The sequence below is a fragment of the Mizuhopecten yessoensis genome, unplaced genomic scaffold, assembly GCF_002113885.1.
Source record: "Mizuhopecten yessoensis strain PY_sf001 unplaced genomic scaffold, ASM211388v2 scaffold7547, whole genome shotgun sequence".
In the NCBI taxonomy this organism is placed as follows: Eukaryota; Metazoa; Mollusca; class Bivalvia; order Pectinida; family Pectinidae; genus Mizuhopecten; species Mizuhopecten yessoensis.
This window is the reverse complement of record NW_018407102.1, coordinates 851,172-870,681: the sequence shown is the minus strand read 5'-3', so window position 1 is coordinate 870,681 and position 19,510 is coordinate 851,172. Positions and strand designations below refer to the sequence as shown.

The 19,510-nt window shown below is 37.6% G+C and overlaps 1 protein-coding gene across 1 annotated transcript; it reads left to right on the top strand.

The window, feature by feature from the left end:
• The first annotated feature begins 793 nt into the window (after positions 1-793).
• LOC110453952 (chitotriosidase-1-like) lies at positions 794-17,723 on the top strand. Its single transcript, XM_021503210.1, has 12 exons — positions 794-902; positions 1,118-1,185; positions 2,505-2,699; positions 4,106-4,362; positions 4,528-4,652; positions 4,785-4,908; positions 7,731-7,907; positions 13,982-14,104; positions 15,504-15,846; positions 16,093-16,248; positions 16,668-16,739; positions 17,488-17,723. The coding sequence occupies exons 2-12, from the start codon at positions 1,134-1,136 to the stop codon at positions 17,634-17,636; spliced, it is 1,773 nt and encodes a 590-aa protein (XP_021358885.1). The 5' UTR covers positions 794-902; positions 1,118-1,133; the 3' UTR covers positions 17,637-17,723.
• Positions 17,724-19,510: the final 1,787 nt, after the last annotated feature.

Below are 19,510 nucleotides of genomic sequence, written 5' to 3'. Positions count from 1 at the left end.
AACATGTGTTACATATTTTGCGATAAATAAAATATTTGTAGGGTTAATTAGAAATGCTTCTTTTCATTTTATTATTGTTGTTATTGTTCCGAACAATGCCACACACAAAAAAAACCGGAAAATTTAGAATTGACGAAAATTCAATTTTTTGGTATTTTGTCCAAAAAATTCCCCAAACTATCGGAATGTTTAGATTTTCATAAAATCAACTCGACATAGTTGCATAACAATTATATGAAAGTTTCAACGAATTTTGCTGGTTAATTGCGAAAGTGTGGAGCCACCTTAAGTTCGTATGTCGTATCAAGTATGGCAGGAAAGGTATTTTTGTTAACGTGACTGACTGCCCTGTCTTGATATGGGATCAGTACGTCAGGAAATACAAACGTGGCCACTTGATTGACCATCTAGATATGGGATTTGTCGCACAGAAAATATATTCTCGCTCACTGCAACGGATGACGACCAGTTAACAACACTAATAACGGAACATTTTCAAACGTTACTAAATTTCCCTTTTATTATCTATCTAAAAAGAAATCATGATATTTTCATTTGGTGAATATATTCAAACCACAAACCTTTTACGAATCTACGATGACTAACTTCTGACTTTCATTTGGAACATTTGCCTTTGTCCTACTTATGCAAAAAAAATATATATAAAAAAAACGTACATTGGCATATATTCTCTTGAAGTCTGACATTACTCGCCGTACTTTCTAAATCCAGGGCAATATTTGACCTGTCTTGCACGAACTACGAGATAAGACAAACGAATTTAAGTCAAGGACCCAAGCCTGGTAAACAGGCACTGCGCATGCTGGTCGAGCTATTTACTTATGCAAAGCCATTATATTTTCTTATGACATATTTGAGAAAGTTTGAACACAATCGCAAAGGCAAGTACTGTTTCGTGTATAATTATATCGGTGGTTTTTTTGAAGATAGTAACATATGCACCAATATGTATTTATATAAGCGATAGGCAGTTAATACAACTATATGAACGTTCATCATTTATATTATTTTTCCTATGCTCTGTCGTCAAATTGATGAAATTACCATCACGTTAATATTATAATTCTAATGTTTAAACTGTTTGTTGTACCTACAGCGGTTTCCTTGTCAATATGAGACCGTGTCTCCTTGCAGTAGTACTGCCTATCCTTATCAGTATTAGAGGTAAGTCAAACAAATGTTCCGCTTTAATTTCTTGTTATAAAAATAAACTTTACGAAAACTGTTTTTTTCAACTTATACCGATGTCTTTTGCCCTGATGTTAGCGTGCGGGAGAAAACCCATGTGGTCGGGCTAGTGACCCCATACCTTTTAAAATATTAACGAGAACAAACGAACAAAAGGGCATTGTCTTCGGCTGGATAAGCACTTGGGACAATCCGAATGATTTTATAATCATGAACTTGACAATTATGAACTTATTCACTGCCGGGGCGTCAGCCTAGAGAATGACAATACATATGATCTGGATATATAGGCTTTTGCCGGCGTCCAGTATTATTATATTATTATTATATTATTGATATATTATTATTATGATATATTTTCACGTCCGGTCGGGGAATCGCCCTTATTTCTTATTCTTTAAGTCAGTGACGAAATACCCTGAATGGAAAAATTAAACAAGCCTGCTAAGGACAATGATAACTAGATATGCAATAATAGTTTGTTAGATTGAAGATGGTTAGTGGTTACACTAATTGCCATTTCCTTTTCCTACTCACATTCCAATCCTCATATCATCGGAAAAGGCCGGGTACCAGCAAGCTGATACTGGCCAAGGGTTCATATTAGATTGGGAATGGAAATCGTCATATTGGAAATTAGAAATCATGGCATACAAAAAGCTGTTAAGTTTTTTTTTTCTTCTATATAACCCATATTCTACTTAAAAACAAAATATAATGTAGCCATAGCCAAATCTGCCCGGAAAAAAATATGGCGTGTGTTGAACCAAAAAAGGGTCGATCCGGAATATGGTCTTTACGCATCAAACGGTATCGCACATGCAAAACATTTTATATGATTTACAAGAATATAATTAAATTGTTTTGGTCATTTTCCCAATTTTTAAAAATGATCTGTAGTTTCCATAAATATTCTTAATCATTTCAAGTTAAAAAAGTTAAGCGTCAATGAAACAAAGAACAATTTTGTTCATAGCATGATATTACCGGAAGCAGTTTCCATAACGAGATTATTACACAGATGCAGGTCAATTGCTTACGAGTGAATTCGGTCTACGCCTAAACATTGTGATGCGTTCTTGTTTTTCAATAGTAATCTCTCATCAAATCAGATTGCTCCCTTACTTGTACGTCTGACAAATCAGCCGGATAGGAATTTGTAAATAATCAGAACAAAAAGACGTATTTCTATATTTCTATTTAGACACGTTAAACGCGTAACGACAAGGAAAGTATGGTAATAATGCGTTGACAAAGGAAGTTAGTAGGACCCACATAGTTTGGTTCTGTTTTAGGCTGCGCGACCAAAGATTACTTGCGGGTATGTTACCATACCAACTGGTCTCAATATCGGCCTGGGCAGGGAAAGTTCTTGCCGGAGGACATTCCATATGATTTATGTACCCACATTGTATATGCCTTCGCCAAGGTTTACAACCACGATCTGCTGGCCTACGAGTGGAATGATGACTCCACCGATTGGATGGAAGGTAGGTTTGGTTCTTTGGTTTGGTTTTATTTTGTTTAACGTCCTATTAACAGCTAAGGTTTTTTAAAGACGTGCCTCCATGTGTGTAGTACATGTATGTGCGTACTTGTGTGTATGTCACATGGGGAAGGGTGTGTTAATGTATTTGTCTCCATACGATTGCGCGGATCTGATGCCAAAATTACAGTGCTAAATACTAAAATACCATCCTGAAAGCACCCGACAAATTACAACGGGCAGGGAATAAAAACGACATTTTTAATGCCTTTGGTATGTCTGACTCTGGGGATAGAACCCATTGCCTATCCCAGTTAAGTGAACGCTTAAACTGAGTGAGATATTGTCAAGAAAAGCCTTAGGATCCCAAATTTTGCAATGTGGGCAGCACCCTTAGCAAAAGCCACAGAAGAAAGTGCCAGATTCTGGATGGGGTCCCACACAAGTGTTGTAGTCGGATACAGCAGGGGTATTCTTTCCCCGAAACCTGCAGGTGAGTGGAAGGTAAGTAGGAGACGTGTAACTACAAAATATAAAACAAAACATATAAGGATTGACCGGCATACGGTAGTATGAACGCAGTTTACAAGAACATATTCTATGGTGCTCGTTAGCGCTAATAAAATATCGGTCCAGTGAAACTACAACGATATATGAGTAGCTTTTAAAGTTTTTATTAAGTGATACGATTAGCCCTTCGAACATTTTGATTAAGTTATAACGTTTGTCATGAACGCGCATTATCACTCTGCTCATGGAGTGACATGGTCGAATGTGTCAGAACGAAGCCGCCATTGTTTACGCTACCGTCAAAGAAATTTGAATCTTTTGTTTACCGATGTATGAATTAATTAACTGCGATGTTAATTGACGTGGTTGTATTATATTGTCATGAAGTGAGTTTTAGGGGTCAGTAAAAACACTTCTAACATGGGGAAACTTTGAGATATGGGATGGACATTATGTTTAACTAAGCAAAGACTGAAAGTTTTCCAATTATACATTTTACTTCCACTCTCCAGTTCCAATTACTATAAAAGGTGCATAGATGGTCAGCTAGAAAAGGAATTTAATCGAAAGCTAGGGTCATGAAACTGACAAATAAACTAGCAAGCAGGCCGGACGGTCATCACGTTCTGTCCTGGTGTAAACACGTGACATAAACTAGATAGTGTTTCTACTTTGTTCTCAAGGTGCTCGCAAAGTTGCACCAATATACTGCCCACTTTTACTATGCAAGACCATTTTATTTTTTTTTATTTTTCAAAATATTGATAATTTTATTGTTTGTGCAAATTACAAACTCAATTATGCCGTTTAAAGTAGTTTTTTTTCGATTTAGTTGTTTTATATGATGAATTATAAAAAAATAAACTCTCATTTATGTGGTGAAATGCTCTTACCTTACAGGGATGTACGAAAGAACTATGGCTGTGAGGCAGCAGAACCCCAGCGTCAAAGTTTTGCTTGCCATAGGAGGTTGGAACCATGGTACAGAAGAGTTCGTCAGAACTGTTGCGACGGAAAGCAACATGCGTATGTTTGCGAATAACTCAATCTCATTTATGAGAAAACGAAACTTCGATGGCCTTGACCTTGACTGGGAGTACCCGGGGTCACGTGGAAGTCCGCCAGAAGATAAACAGCGTTTTACGTCATTAGCTAGGGTAAGAAATATTTTTCTATTTTGTACATGATACATTCAAGAGTGAACGTTATTTTTTCATCATACATTCCAGAGAGAAGACTACCTAATGTATTTGGCAATTCTAAGCATTCTTCACGGTGTATCTAAAAAATATATTAATTACTTTTGTTTGCTGAATTGGTAGATTTTGAAAGAAGAATTTGACAAGGAGGCAAGTTCTTCAGGAAAGGAACCTTTCATGCTCACTGCTGCGGTTGCTGCTGGTAAAAACACAACAGAAAATGGATATGAAATTGATCAAATCGCTATGTAAGTTTTTAAAACATACATGCACCATTAATCAGTGAAACGGTCTTCTCTATCATGCAATTGCAATTTTCAATAAGAAAACATGATACTGTTGGAATCTTGATGACTATTTACCCTTGCTTTTATCGACAGTTATCTGGACTACATCTTCCTGATGGCCTACGATCTTCAAGGGGCATGGGATGATTATATCGGGCACCACAGCCCGCTCTACTCTCGGGCTGGAGAGACAGACGACCGTTTGCTCCTTAATCAGGTAGGGTTTGCCTTACTCATAAAATGGTAGGGTTTGTTATGGTAACGTTCCGTATCCAAAACTTTGCGTATTTCTTGTTAGCTTGGTTGATAGGGTTTAGCGCCATATCAACATCTAATTTCATGCTAAAATATATCTCAACGTGTGAAAGTATCCTTTGTTTTTATAATGGCTGGATTGGCATATCAATGTAAAGTTATCGTACTCACAACGCTACGGGTGCATATATTTACATTTACCTACTGGTTACATAGTCCTAAATAACTGACTTTTAACCTCCTCCTTAATGTGTTTAATAGGGCGGATATAGTCAGAAGATCTTTCAGAGGGTATCTCTGAAAAAGAATTGCGCGCCAGGTTTGTTGCACATTATACATGAATAATAATGTCTGTTAGATTCATTTTAGACTGTTCATAAGTAAACACGGTAGGTAATTTCGCCACGCAGGACGTACTGTTCTGAAGATTTCGCGTTGCAGGAACTTCAGGGTTTTCGTAGCGGGACGAAACATGATGCTTCGAAGGGATGGTGCCTCTTTGTATCTGTAAATTTATTTACAACACTATAGTTAAGAAAAGGCAAATGAAATGAAAAATGGTCATTCTTAACGGTGAGGACGATCTTCTTGACCAAAAGAACTCTTTTATCTTGATTTTTCTTCCGGCAATAGAAAATAATATACTTTTGCTCCCACATCGCTATCATTTATGTTATTTCTTTAAACAATAGACATTCTCTGTCATATCGCATTGAACGATTGCAGTTTATTACTATTCAAACTTGTGACATGGTGTGAAACCAATCAAAGTCGCGGAACGAAACATTAACTTCCTAATATAATGTTTTCTAAGTTGCAGGAAATATTTCTTAGTTGCCAGACCAAATGATGTATTGTGACCACGATTTATTATCCTTAATTGATCTCGTTTAGTGCTCACTAAGAGTATTTTTGTCATAGTATTACTAGTTCTATGTCAACGTACTGATGTCGTCAATATAATACTGTGCTGACATTATCGTCGGTAAGAATTTTAGTGGGAGAATGAGTTAGAGACGCACTATATAAAACAAAAAATAAGGCATCAATTTAAACTATTTTTTAAGGAACAATGACATAACAAATCGTGCGACTGAAAGAGATCATGCTTCTTCTGAACATAATATTTTGTTTCCTAGCGTCTTGCTTAGCAAAACCGCACTTTTGGACTTGGTGTTGAACGTTTGCGAATGTCGGGAGGTCAATGGATGATGTTCCCACGCTGAAACATACCAAAGTCTTTAAAATGATAGTTGTTATTCCCTGATTCCCCCAAATGAGAGAACTGCTTAACTCAAGGTCAACAATGTGACCAGGTGGGGGAAATTGTCATGGGTGCCTTTGGTATGGTTTTTAAGTGTAATGTTACTCTTTATTCGGCCCCAGATCAATGCTACCACAAGGAAGCGAATACACCAACACCCACCCCAGCACACACGCCCACAATGTACTTTACATATTGCAAGTCCTGTTACCCCTGTCATATGAAAGTGGGTCATGGTAATTCATTTGAACAAACATAATAGCCTTTTCCCACAGGATGCTTCTGGCTAAATATCACACCCTCAGATCCCTTGGTTATTCAGAAGAAGTCGTTTTAACGTTAAAGAATTGACGTCGGACAAACGGCGGAATTCCCAACATGCCATAAGCTCGCTTGGTTCTTTACATTAGATGAGCTTAAATCAATAGGCTATTGAAGATGATTCAGTTTGTGAGATATACATGTATATATATGTCCCATGCAAAGTGGCAAACTGCACACTGACTTACGGAGATATTACAATCTTACAGTCCCTTCCGATAGTACCGATGTGGGTGATAAATGAGGAACCAAACTTAAATAATTTTGCACACATGATCTCTGTCTCCACTTGCACGTACCGGTATTGGCTTGCTCAATTTAACGTAAAGACTCAAGGGAATGTCTAATTTTGACACAGAATGTTTAGTTTAATTGGTGTGTAATTTTTTTTAGCATAGTTCCGTTCTAGAATCCCCTTATCTCAGCTGAAAATTAAACTGTGAGAGTTCTGTGAATACTTTAACTTATAACGCGTACATCAATCATCTCTGCTTTATTTTGATGACATGGTTTAGCAACTCAGAGCACCTCCTGCAAAATCATATTTGGAAGCTAATTTTTCATATCAGGGTAAATTTTAATGAGTTTAACATTCTATCGTAAGTTTGATTAACGGTATACTGCAATCTGACATTAGGATTTGACATAAAATGCCATTTTTAAAAAGAAAATCATACGAAATAAGTTATAGCCAATTTCTGAATTCGACATCTGCTTTGTTGTGCCGAGAGAAAATATAAGATAGAAGGCTCTAATGGCCAACAGGATCGTCATCTCTGTAAAAAAAAAAACACCAATATATATTTGATTACATTCGCCTTTTCAGAAATGAAGTGTTGTAAATTAACTTACTGCTAAAAAGGGGGTACCAATCCTTCGAGGTAGAATGTTTTCGAAAGTATCTGATCGTTTTATAAAATAGTCTGTTTAAATATCGACAGTTCAATAGTTAAATAGTTGGTTAGTAAATAAAATCAAAAGGTCAATATAAAAACAACATAAAAAGTTACAAATTAAAAATCATATTGTTTTTAATATTTTTTTTTATTTTTTTTGCTCTATCTACCATTTATAAACTAAGGTTTATCATATACAATGTATGTACATACATCACAAAATTCTAAAAACAAAAACAAAAACAAAAACGTTTGGTACTCTATGACAGCCAACCATATTTCCACGGTCTTCTTCTGTTCAAGAACTGGGCGGTTAACAACTGGCTGTCGCAAGGTACACCTAAAAATAAATTGGTGTTGGGAATTGGAACTTACGGGAGAGCCTTCACGACAGACTACACGGAAATGGGAGACCCAGTGAAGGGAGCAGCTTCTGCCGGGGCATTCACAAGAGAGGCTGGGTTCCTCTCCTATTACGAGGTAGAGTATACAGGTCCATGATAACCTGGTAAAGTATAAGGGTCGCATACAACCAGGTCAAGTATAGTCAGCGTATTCAGTTTCACTAAAACCGGGTAAAGTATACAGGTCCATTACAACCAGGTATATTATACAGGTCTTTTACAACCAGGTAAAGTATACAGGTCCATTAGAACAAGGTAAAGTATACAGGTCCATTACAACCAGGTAACAGTATACAGGTCTTTTACAACCAGGTAAAGTATTCAGGTCCTTTTCAACCAGGTAAAGTATACAGATCCATTACAACCAGGTAGCGTATACAGGTATTTAAAAACCAGGTAAAGTATACAGGTTCATTACAATAAGGTATATTATACAGGTCCATTATAACCAGGTCAAGTATACACGTCTTTTACAACGTGGTAAAGTATACAGGTCCATTTCAACCAGGTATATTATACAGGTCTTTTGCCACCAGGTAAAGTATTCAGGTCCTTTTCAACTAGGTAAGGTTTACAGGTCCATTACAACCAGGTAAAGTATACAGGTCCATTACAACCAGGTAACGTATACAGGTCTTTTATAACCAGGCGAAGTATACAGGTCCATTACAACCAGGTAAAAGTATACAGGTCTTTTACAACCAGGTCAAGTATTCAGGTCCTTTTCAACCAGGTAAGGTATACAGGTCCATTACAACCAGGTAACGTATACAGGTCCATTACAACCAGGTAAAAGTATACAGGTCTTTTACAACCAGGTAAAGTATTCAGGTCCTTTTCAACCAGGTAAGGTTTACAGATCCATTACAACCAGGTAAAGTATACAGGTCCATTACAACCAGGTAACGTATACAGGTATTTTAAAACCAGGTAAAGTATACAGGTTAATTACAATCATGTATATTATACAGGTCCATTATAACCAGGTCAAGTATACAGGTTTTTTTACAACGTGGTAAAGGATACAGGTCTATTACAACCAGGTATATTATACAGGTTCATTATAACCAGGACAAGTATACAGGTATTTTACAACCAGGTAAAGTATACAGGTCCATTACAACCAGGTAAAGCATACAGTTCCATTACAATCAGGTAAAATATAGGTCCATTACAATAACGTAAAACATACAGGTCCGTTACAACAAGGTAAAACATACAGGTACATTACAACAAGGTAAAGTATACAGGTCCATTACAACCAGGTAAGGTATACAGGTCCATTACAACCAGGTTAAGTATACAGGTCCATTACAACCAGGTAACGTATACAGGTCTTTTATAACCAGGCGAAGTATACAGGTCGATTACAACCAGGTAAAAGTATACAGGTCTTTTACAATCAGGTCAAGTATTCAGGTCCTTTTCAACCAGGTAAGGTATACAGGTCCATTACAACCAGGTAACGTATACAGGTATTTTAAAACCAGGTAAAGTATACAGGTTAATTACAATCATGTATATTATACAGGTCCATTATAACCAGGTCAAGAATACAGGTTTTTTACAACGTGGTAAAGTATACAGGTCTATTACAACCAGGTATATTATACAGGTTCATTATAACCAGGTCAAGTATACAGGTATTTTACAACCAGGTAAAGTATACCGGTCCATTACAACCAGGTAAAGTATACAGGTCCATTACAACAAGTAACGTATACAGGTCTTTTACAACCAGGCGAAGTATACAGGTCCATTACAACCAGGTATATTATACAGGTATTTTACAACCAGGTAAAGTATTCAGGTCATTTTCAGCCAGGTAAGGTATACAGGTCCATTACAACCAGGTAAAGAATATAGGTCCATTACAACCAGGTAACGTATACAGGTATTTTAAAACCAGGTAAAGTATACAGGTTCATTACAATAAGGTATATTATACAGGTCCATTATAACCAGGTCAAGTATACAAGTTTTTTACAACGTGATAAAGTATACAGGTTCATTACAACCAGGTATATTATACAGGTCCATTATAACCAGGTCAAGTATACAGGTATTTTACAACCAGGTAAAGTATACAGGTCCATTACAACCAGGTAAAATATACAGGTCCATTACAACAAGGTAACGTATACAGGTCCATTACAACCATGTAGAGAATACAGGTCCATTACAACCTGGTAACATATTTCAAACCGGTGAAGTATATAGGTACAAAAGTAATTATCTTCATAAAAAATGCAATAGAGACATTTTAGAGAGAATTTTAACCGGTTTTCTCGATTACGGTTTACTGGTCTATTTAACCGTTTACGCCCGTGCCTAACTATTTTGTAATGTTCCAATTCTATTGTGTCCTGATTAACCCTTAGTCGTCAAATTTTGTCCATTTTTGTAGCAACGTTGCCACGTTCACAACAGTATTGAAAATGGACAAGCTTATTGATTTTGTGAAAATATAACTAAAGATCAAATCATATTTATTAAATATACTGAAAAATCACTACTTTTTTCTAAAGCCGATTTGTTTCCATAAATTTCTGCTTAAAGTTAGTTGATCACATCGACAACAATTCTGTCCTTATTTAATGAAATTGTGGTGTGTTAGGCCTAACACGGTCAGTTGTGTAGTGAAAACATACCAAGGTCTGTTATATAGTGTGAGGTCTACCAAGGTCAGTTGTATGGTGTGAGGCCTACAAAGGTCAATTGTGTAGTGTAAGGCCTACAAAGTTTAGTTGTTTAGTGTGAGGCCTACAAATGTCAATTATGTAGTGTGAGGGCTAAAAAGGTCAGTTGTGTAGTGTGAGGCCTACCAAGGTCAGTTGTGGTGTGTTAGCCTAACACGGTCAGTTGTGTAGTGTAAACATACCAAGGTCTGTTATATAGTGTGAGGTCTACCAAGGTCAGTTGTGTAGTGTGAGGCCTACCAAGGTATGTTGTGGTGTGTGAGGCCTAACACGGTCAGTTGTGTAGTGTAAACATACCAATGTCTGTTGTATAGTGTGATGCCTACCAAGGTTAGTTGTGTAGTGTGAGGCCTACCAAGGTCTGTTGTGTGCTGTGAGGCCTATCGAGGTCAGTTGTGGTGTGTGAGGCCTAACATGGTCAGTTGTATTGTGTAAGACCTGCCAAGGTCTGTGGTGTAGTGTGATACCTATCAAGGTCATTTGTATAGTGTGAGAAGTACCGAGGTAAGTTGTATAGTGTAAGGTCAACCAAGGTCAGTATTATAGTGTGAGGTCTACCAAGGTCTGTGGTGTAGTGTAAGGCCTACAAAGGTCAATTGTATAGTATTAGGCCTACCAAGGTCAGTTGTATAGTGTGAAGTCAATCAAGGTCAGTATTATAGTGAGAGGTCTACCAAGATCAGTTGTGTAGTTTGAGGCCTACCCTACCAAGATATGTGGAGTAGTGTTAGGCCTACCAATGTCTGTGGTGTAGTGTGAGGCCTATCAACGTCATTTGTATAGTGTGAGGCATACCAAGGTCAGTTGTATAGCGTTAGGCTTACCATGGTCAGTTATATATTGTTAGGCCTACCAAGGTCAGTTGTGTAGTGTGAGGTCTACCAAGATCAGTTGTGTAGTGTGACGCCTACCAAGGTCAGTTGTGTAGTGTGACGCCTACCAAGATCAGTTGTATATTGTGATACTTACCAAGGTCAGTTGTATAGTGTTAGGCCTACCAAGGTCAGTTGTGTGGTGTGAGGCCCACCAAGGTCAGTTGTGTAGTGTGAGGTCTACCAAGGTCAGTTGTATATTGTGAGGCTTACTGAGGTCAGTTGTATAGTGTTAGGCCTACCAAGGTCAGTTGTGTAGTGTGAGGCCTACCAAGGTCAGTTGTATAGTGTTAGGCCTCCCAAGGTCAGTTGTGTAGTGTCAGGGCTACCAAGGTCAGTTGTGTAGTGTGATGCCTACCAAGGCCAGTTGTGTAGTGTTAGGTCTACCAAGGTCAGGTGTATATTGTGAGGCTTACCAAGGTCAGTTTATAGTGTTAGGCTTAGCAAGGTCAGTTGTGTGGTGTGAGGCCCACCAAGGTCAGCTGTGTAGTGTGAGGTCTACCAAGATCACTACCAAGATCAGTTGTGTATTCTGAGGTCTACCAAGATCAGTTGTGTAGTGCGAGGTCTACCAAGGTCAGTTGTGTAGTGTGAGGTCTACCAAGGCCAGTTGTGTATTGTGAGGTCTACCAAGGTCACTTGTATATTGTGAGGCTTACTGAGGTTAGTTGTATAGTGTTAGGCCTACCAAGGGCAGGTGTGAGGTGTGAGGCCCACCAAGGTCAGTTGTGTAGTGTGAAGTCTACCAAGATCAGTTGTGTATTGTGAGGTCTACCAAGGTCACTTGTGTAGTGTGAGGTCTACCAAGGTCAGTTGTATATTGTGAGGCTTAACAAGGTCAGTTGTATAGTGTTAGGCCTACACAGATCAGTTGTGTAGTGTGAGGTCTACCAAGGTCAGTTGTATATTGTGAGGCTTAACAAGGTCAGTTGTATAGTGTTAGGCCTACACAGATCAGTTGTGTAGTGTGAGGTCTACCAAGGTCAGTTGTATAGTGTTAGGCCTACCAAGGTCAGTTGTATAGTGTTATACCTACCAAGGTCAGTTGTGTAGTGTGAGGTCTACCTAGATCAGTTGAGTAGTGTGACGCCTACCAAGGTCAGTTGTGTAGTGTGACGCCTACCAAGATCAGTTGTGTAGTGTGAGGTCTACCAAGGTCAGTTGGATATTGTGAGGCTTACCAAGGTCAGTTGTGTAGTGTTAGGCCTACCAAGGTCAGTTGTGTGGTGTGAGGCCTACCAAGGTCAGTTGTGTAGTGTGAGGCCTACCAAGGTCAGTTGTGCAGTGTTAGGTCTACCAAGGTCAGTTGTATATTGTGAGGCTTATCAAGGTCAGTTGTATAGTGTTTGGCCTACCAAGGTCAGTTGTGTGGTGTGAGGCCTACCAAGGTCAGTTGTGTAGTGTGAGGCCTACCAAGATCAGTTGTGTAGTGTGAGGTCTACCAAGGCCAGTTGTTTAGTGTTAGGCCTACCTATGTCAGTTGTGTAGTGTCAGGCCTACCAAGGTCAGTTGTGTAGTGTGAGGTCTACCTAGATCAGTTGAGTAGTGTGACGCCTACCAAGGTCAGTTGTGTAGTGTGACGCCTACCAAGATCAGTTGTGTAGTGTGAGGTCTACCAAGGTCAGTTGGATATTGTGAGGCTTACCAAGGTCAGTTGTGTAGTGTTAGGCCTAGCAAGGTCAGTTGTGTGGTGTGAGGCCTACCAAGGTCAGTTGTGTAGTGTGAGGCCTACCAAGATCAGTTGTGTAGTGTGAGGTCTACCAAGGCCAGTTGTTTAGTGTTAGGCCTACCTAGGTCAGTTGTGTAGTGTCAGGCCTACCAAGGTCAGTTGTGTAGTGTGAGGTCTACCTAGATCAGTTGAGTAGTGTGACGCCTACCAAGGTCAGTTGTGTAGTGTGACGCCTACCAAGGTCAGTTGTGTAGTGTCAGGCCTACGAAGATCAGTTGTGTAGTGTGAGGTCTACCAAGATTAGTTGTGTAGTGTGAGGTCTACCAAGGTCAGTTGTGTAGTGTGAGGTCTACCTAGATCAGTTGAGTAGTGTGCCGCCTACCAAGGTCAGTTGTGTAGTGTGACGCCCACCAAGATCAATTGTGTAGTGTGAGGTCTACCAAGATCAGTTGTATATTGTGAGGCTTACCAAGGTCAGTTGTATAGTGTTTGGCCTACCAAGGTCAGTTGTGTAGTGTCAGGCCTACCAAGATCAGTTGTGTAGTGTGAGGTCTACCAAGATCAGTTGTGTAGTGTGACGCCTACCAAGGTCAGTTATGTATTGGGACGCCTTCTAATGTCATTTATATGATATGAGACCATTTACCACGTTAGTCTCTGTTAATGAACTCTCATGTTTTTGATATAGAAACGATGAAAGATAATTCGCGGTAATATGACATTGATGTATTTATGGTTTACTTCGGTAGTCATTGAAAAACGTCTTAATATTAAACCCCAGGCACTCTTTATCCCTCGTTTATAGTGCGAACGATTTGTCTGTACTGGAAACGAGCACAACCTCTTACTCAGATAAAATACCTTCATATAGGACTACTCATGTCTATTCCAAGCGATGTATTTGTTGTAGGTGTGTGACAATATCAGGAACAATAATTGGACGCGGGCGTTTCACCTCGAACATATGGTGCCTTACGCCTTCAATGGGCATCAGTGGGTCGGCTATGATGACGTAGAGAGCGTCAAGATCAAGGTCAGTTATAAAGTCATCAAAGGTTATCTTGTGATCGGTTTTTTTTGTCACTGCTTTGTAATTATTTGTCATACGGTATATACTTACATATATATGTACAGGCAGAAGATTACACCGATTACGTTGTAGCAATGACGTGATGAAATTAACAAATTTTAATAAAACATGTACATAAATAAAATGCTCCATATGACCTTAGACAATTGTTATTAATAAAACACACTTATTGTGCATACAGTGATCACGATATTAAATACAATATATCAGTTTTAATTTATTGTATCCTAAGACATGTTTACCGCAGACTTACGATGGCTTTTTTCGCCCTCCGCAATGAGGAAGAATTTTTCATAACAGCGAACTTTATCAAACAATACAATAAAAATAGTAATCAAATGTGAAGAGCGGAATTAAGACTGGGCGAACATGGTTTTTATCGGCGTAGGGCGAAAGTTACACTGGGCGAAATTTCCTCGGTATACAGTATTTACAGCATTAAGTTAATAGGATAGTTCCTATTGTTACCATATAGTTTAATTACAGTATTGTAAGAATGAATTTCTCTGGAGTTACATAGTTCCTAATGTTACAAAAGAGTTTAATTACAGAATTGTAAGAAGGAATTACAGTATGTATAATCGCATATTCCCTGTTCTTTTGATTAGTTATAGATATTTATATTGAATTCATATGATTCAGAACCGTATGGAATGACGATCATTTTCAAAATGAAACAGGAAAAAAACAGAAAAAACAAGCACAAATCGTTCAAAATAGGTTAATTGTCGGTATCCGATACACCGAACAATATAACACCGCTAATGAAAATAAGTAGTTCAGAAATCTATCTTATATATACGGAGGTGTACTTGGTTAAACCATTCCATGTAGTTCTGTATGACCTTTCTGTTTTGATGGACCAAGGAGATCTAGATACATTACTAAATACGTATTATATCGAAATCATGTCGCTTTATGGTTAAAAGTGCCGCTTCATTGACTTTAAACATTGTTTTAACTAAAACTGCTTTCAGTCCATTACCATTTATCCGTCTGTTTCAATTAATACGATGCTCATTTGTAGACTTCTGACGATGTATAAATATGCTCATAAGAAGCAAATTTTCCCATAGATTTGAAATGTTATTTAAGTTTACAATGATGATGTACATGTATTTATGACATACTTATACTGTTGACTGTATAGTACGCGGTATATCCCGTTGCTCTAGTGACCTAAGGAGCAATACTATATATTTTCTTGTTGTAATCACTTTCGAAAGTTAATTGAGTAATGTTATCTAAGCTTCTATTATAGTGCCCCATATCGACTATATTAGCATGTAGTAGTGTAATTAGACAAAAAAATAAATATTGGTAAGAGTTTTATTGTTTTCAGACGGATTATATCAAAGCTAAGGACCTGGCTGGGTCCATGATCTGGGCTATTGATTTGGATGATTTTGATGGAACATTTTGTGGTCAGGGAAAATATCCCTTGCTAACGGCGATAAAAGATAATCTACCATCAGGTGTAATCCCTGATGTGCCAACACAAATACCAACCCAGACTGCCTCACAAGCATCAACATCTACCAAGGCTCCTTCACTAACAACGCTGGCTACCCAGGCACCTCCAATAACATCAGCGCCTACCCAGGCACCTCCAGTAACATCAGGACCTACCCAGGCACCTCCTCCAGTAACATCAGCGCCTACCCAGGCACCTCCTATACCCTGTGGTAGTTGTGATTTTTACTTGGTGTCTTGTTCAGCTGTCATTCAGAATGGTTTTCTGTTCTTTTATGTTAAAGTCATGTTCAAGTAACGCAGCATATGAATATTTTCGTTTGGTAAAGCAAACCCATTTTTAAATCAATAATCAGAGCTGCCTCCAAATGTATTGACCGCGAAGAACGAGAAATAATGTTGAACTCGTTGTGTTTACATTTTAATGATATTTCCATTTCTATTGTTTTTCTTGATAGATGCACAGATCAGTTGCCCGACTGCACACTATAAGGTTCACCCCTGTAACAGCAACAAGTACATTGTCTGTGATCATAATAGTGCCTTAGAGATGTCCTGTCCAAACGGACTTGTATGGGACGATGGACCACCGACGTGCGTCTTGCCTAGTATTGGTACGATTCAGCTTGGTTTTACAGGCGACGCTACCAAAGACAACGCTCAACACTCTATGTCTTTGTTGTTTTGATGGAATGGTAACATCTGATAACTTTTTGTGTTACTACTGGGTAACAAAAATCTTCAATAAGATTTATTAGTTTGGAAATATGTGATATCGAAGTTTTGCTTTCTACACAGACAATGTACGTATTACACGTGTCGCAACGTTTCAAGACCGACTGGTCCCTTTGTCAAGCTATGATTGAGCGATATTACTGTGTATCATAGTCTAGACCAGTGATCAGATTGTACGTTGGATATTGTTCTCAACAAAAGCCATGCCCATTGAAAAAAAAATGTTTTAATGAAAGTGTATGAAGACCTGCAATAAGATGTTCAATTGTTAATTTTCTATTAAAACTTCTATTTGCAGATCCGGCTCAAATAACAACCCATACACTTGCGTACACATCCACGTCCAATCCAGGAAGCCAACAACTGTGTGGTATGTTATTGCAGATGACAAGGACAATCGGTCCGTGATACTCTTTAATTTGGTTTGATGCTAGGTAGCGTACATTTTTAAAATGACAGGTGGCATCGCCTGATCTTTATATCACCATGAAAATTAACAAGAAAATGAAACTATAAATATGCACATATCATCCAGAATGTCTTATTCAAGCTTTACATCAATCAAAAATCATGTAATTGCCGGTCAAAGTTAAGAACAGTTGTTTCGTTACTTTAACATTGGTTTATATCAGTGTCGTTAAAAGATAAACAGTATTTTGAATACGAAGTTTTTATATTTTTTACCATTCTTCGACACTTCTCGTACAGTTATGTCCTCAAATTTTGTATGTTACAGACATGTTCAGCAATTCAGTCGAAGGATATACACTATAACGTAGTTTTGATTCACGATATCGATATTTCCAAGTTAAATTGGCGACAATATTTATGTTTTGTTTATTACTTTGTTTTAGGAATTAGCCGATTGAAGCAACGCTTTAGAGTTATTTTTAGTTTAATATGGGAAAAATCTACAAATTTTCGTGGTGGTGGTTTTTCAGTTTTGAGAAGCTAAGTCTGGAAAATTACATAATAGAAGCGGACTCTATGTTTGACTTTACAACGGATGTCAAAAAAGAACGCTGCCGAAAATGCATATTTGTACATAGTTACTTCCGTATACCGCAGCCGCTGTTTCATGTAATGCCGTTGACAAACAAACATCACTTTCAATACAGGTGAGCCTAGGAGCTGTCCTTTGGGAAAGTTCATTGAAGACCCTTGTGACCAGGGATGTTACTACCAGTGTGTATTTAACAGAGGAGTAAGGCACTGCTGTCATCCAGGACTTCAGTGGGACACGACCATCAACACATGTAGGTTCTAACTTTACCTGTAGGGCCTACTGTTACACGCAGCCCTACTAGTATGTGCATCTTACATTGTAATAAAGCTAATGCTTCAGTTGACTGTTTCCTGTGTTGGTTTTATTTGTACGGTCAGGGTTTGTACAATATATTTAATTACTGGAACTGCTGTCGTTCCTTCGTACTTGAATAATATAGCTCACATAAACATGATATTGGGAGTGTTTGTACATGAAATTAAAAATTAAAAAAATAACATGATCCAATTTGAGGTGTCAAGGGAGACAACTGAAATGTAAGTTATAGAAAATGAAAACAAAATATGCATTGGTAATCATGTGTACCGTTAGCAGAGGTAAATGAAGTATCCCATGATTCTACATAGCTACAGCAGCTCAACATAAGTTGTTAACTACATATGTAACCCTGTACACCATGGTACTAAGTTTCCTCCGAACGCAGAGGATACGGAAATAACAGGCTCATAGCATATCTAAACATAAGTATGGAAACATATATCGGCTAAATACAAGTCTTATACATTTTAAACAAATAACGTTTACATCACCTAAAAATATTAAAAAAATAATAATTAAATACAATAGTTTAAAATATAAATATTTATCTAAAAATCAAAGTTATGTTCCCGCATATGTTATATCTTTAGTTTGAATAAATTACATTTCTGTCGGATTTCTGCAGATGTAACACCTACGATACGTGTTTAAGGACTTATATCTGTTCAACAAAGCTAACCGGGATACATAAAAACGTTAACGCTTCTATCGCAAAGAAATGGTATGATAGTGGTGAAATAAACTGTTAAAAACTGCTTAATCTTGATATTTTTTCAATCACACTATTCATTATAAAATCTATATTATGAAATGTTCTTATTTAATAATTCAACTGTGACGTTTAAAAAAACACAAGTTAAATTGACATTCCGATAGAATTGGACTATACAGGTACCTTGTTACATTATTGTTAATTGTAATTGTATCTATCAGCTTTGATAAGAACCACACGTGAATGTTTTGTGATCCTTTGAAGACTTTGAAGATGGCACATGCTAACTTTCCTAGAGTAAATCATTTCCTATAGTCCATCCCATTACGTATCAGGATTACAAGGTGTAGTATGATAGTCGACCTACAGGTAATTTCATTTCAGAATAATTTATTGTTCTGTTCTTAAGTACAATCGGAATTGTGCAATAGACATAGCCTATACAAGCCCTCTCCTTACAATATTGAAACTACATTCACATCACGTGTATAGTACATATATATAACAACATTAAATTTTTAACATTTAACAGTAATATTGTATGATGTAGTTGGGAAAGTATATCTATGAATAACAGCTATCTTTAAAAGAAGAGTGTCATAATACCAGTATGCTCGTTTAACACGGACTGGAGGCCAGAGAAGACCAATTTTCCGTGTTCGATTCTGTGTTGGGACCATTCAAGACCGTTTCCCAAATGACAAGGTCATGCAACAATTAAACATACAGTTGAGAATCAGAAGAATCTAATAAAAACGTCTCGTGTCTCCAATGTACCTACAGGCAATTGACACCTTCAATTAGCGACACATGTCACTCAATCTGTATTGAATTTCGTACGTATGTAACAATGGCATACAAATCCTGTAAATTAGCTCATTTCTAGACTCTACAGACACATGAGTTACATTTAGGAAACTCCAGAATATACCGCTGCCAAGTCTTAAAATGATGTTGAATTGAATTTCAACGTAAACTTTTATTAACATCATCATGTCATCTATACAAAACGTGTGTGAAAATCTGCATGTTACTTCAATAACGTGGTTTTAGAAAAACAAGGGTTTGATGTAGTTATAAATGTATTAAGGAAGGGAAACTAGTC

Bases quoted from the DNA above. Each gene is read 5' to 3' on its own strand.
- LOC110453952 (XM_021503210.1), top strand. From the start codon at position 1,134: ATGAGACCGTGTCTCCTTGCAGTAGTACTGCCTATCCTTATCAGTATT. The intron at 1,186-2,504 runs GTAAGTCAAACA...GTTCTGTTTTAG, and splicing joins TATCCTTATCAGTATTAGAG to GCTGCGCGACCAAAGATTAC. The intron at 4,653-4,784 runs GTAAGTTTTTAA...TTTTATCGACAG, and splicing joins GAAATTGATCAAATCGCTAT to TTATCTGGACTACATCTTCC.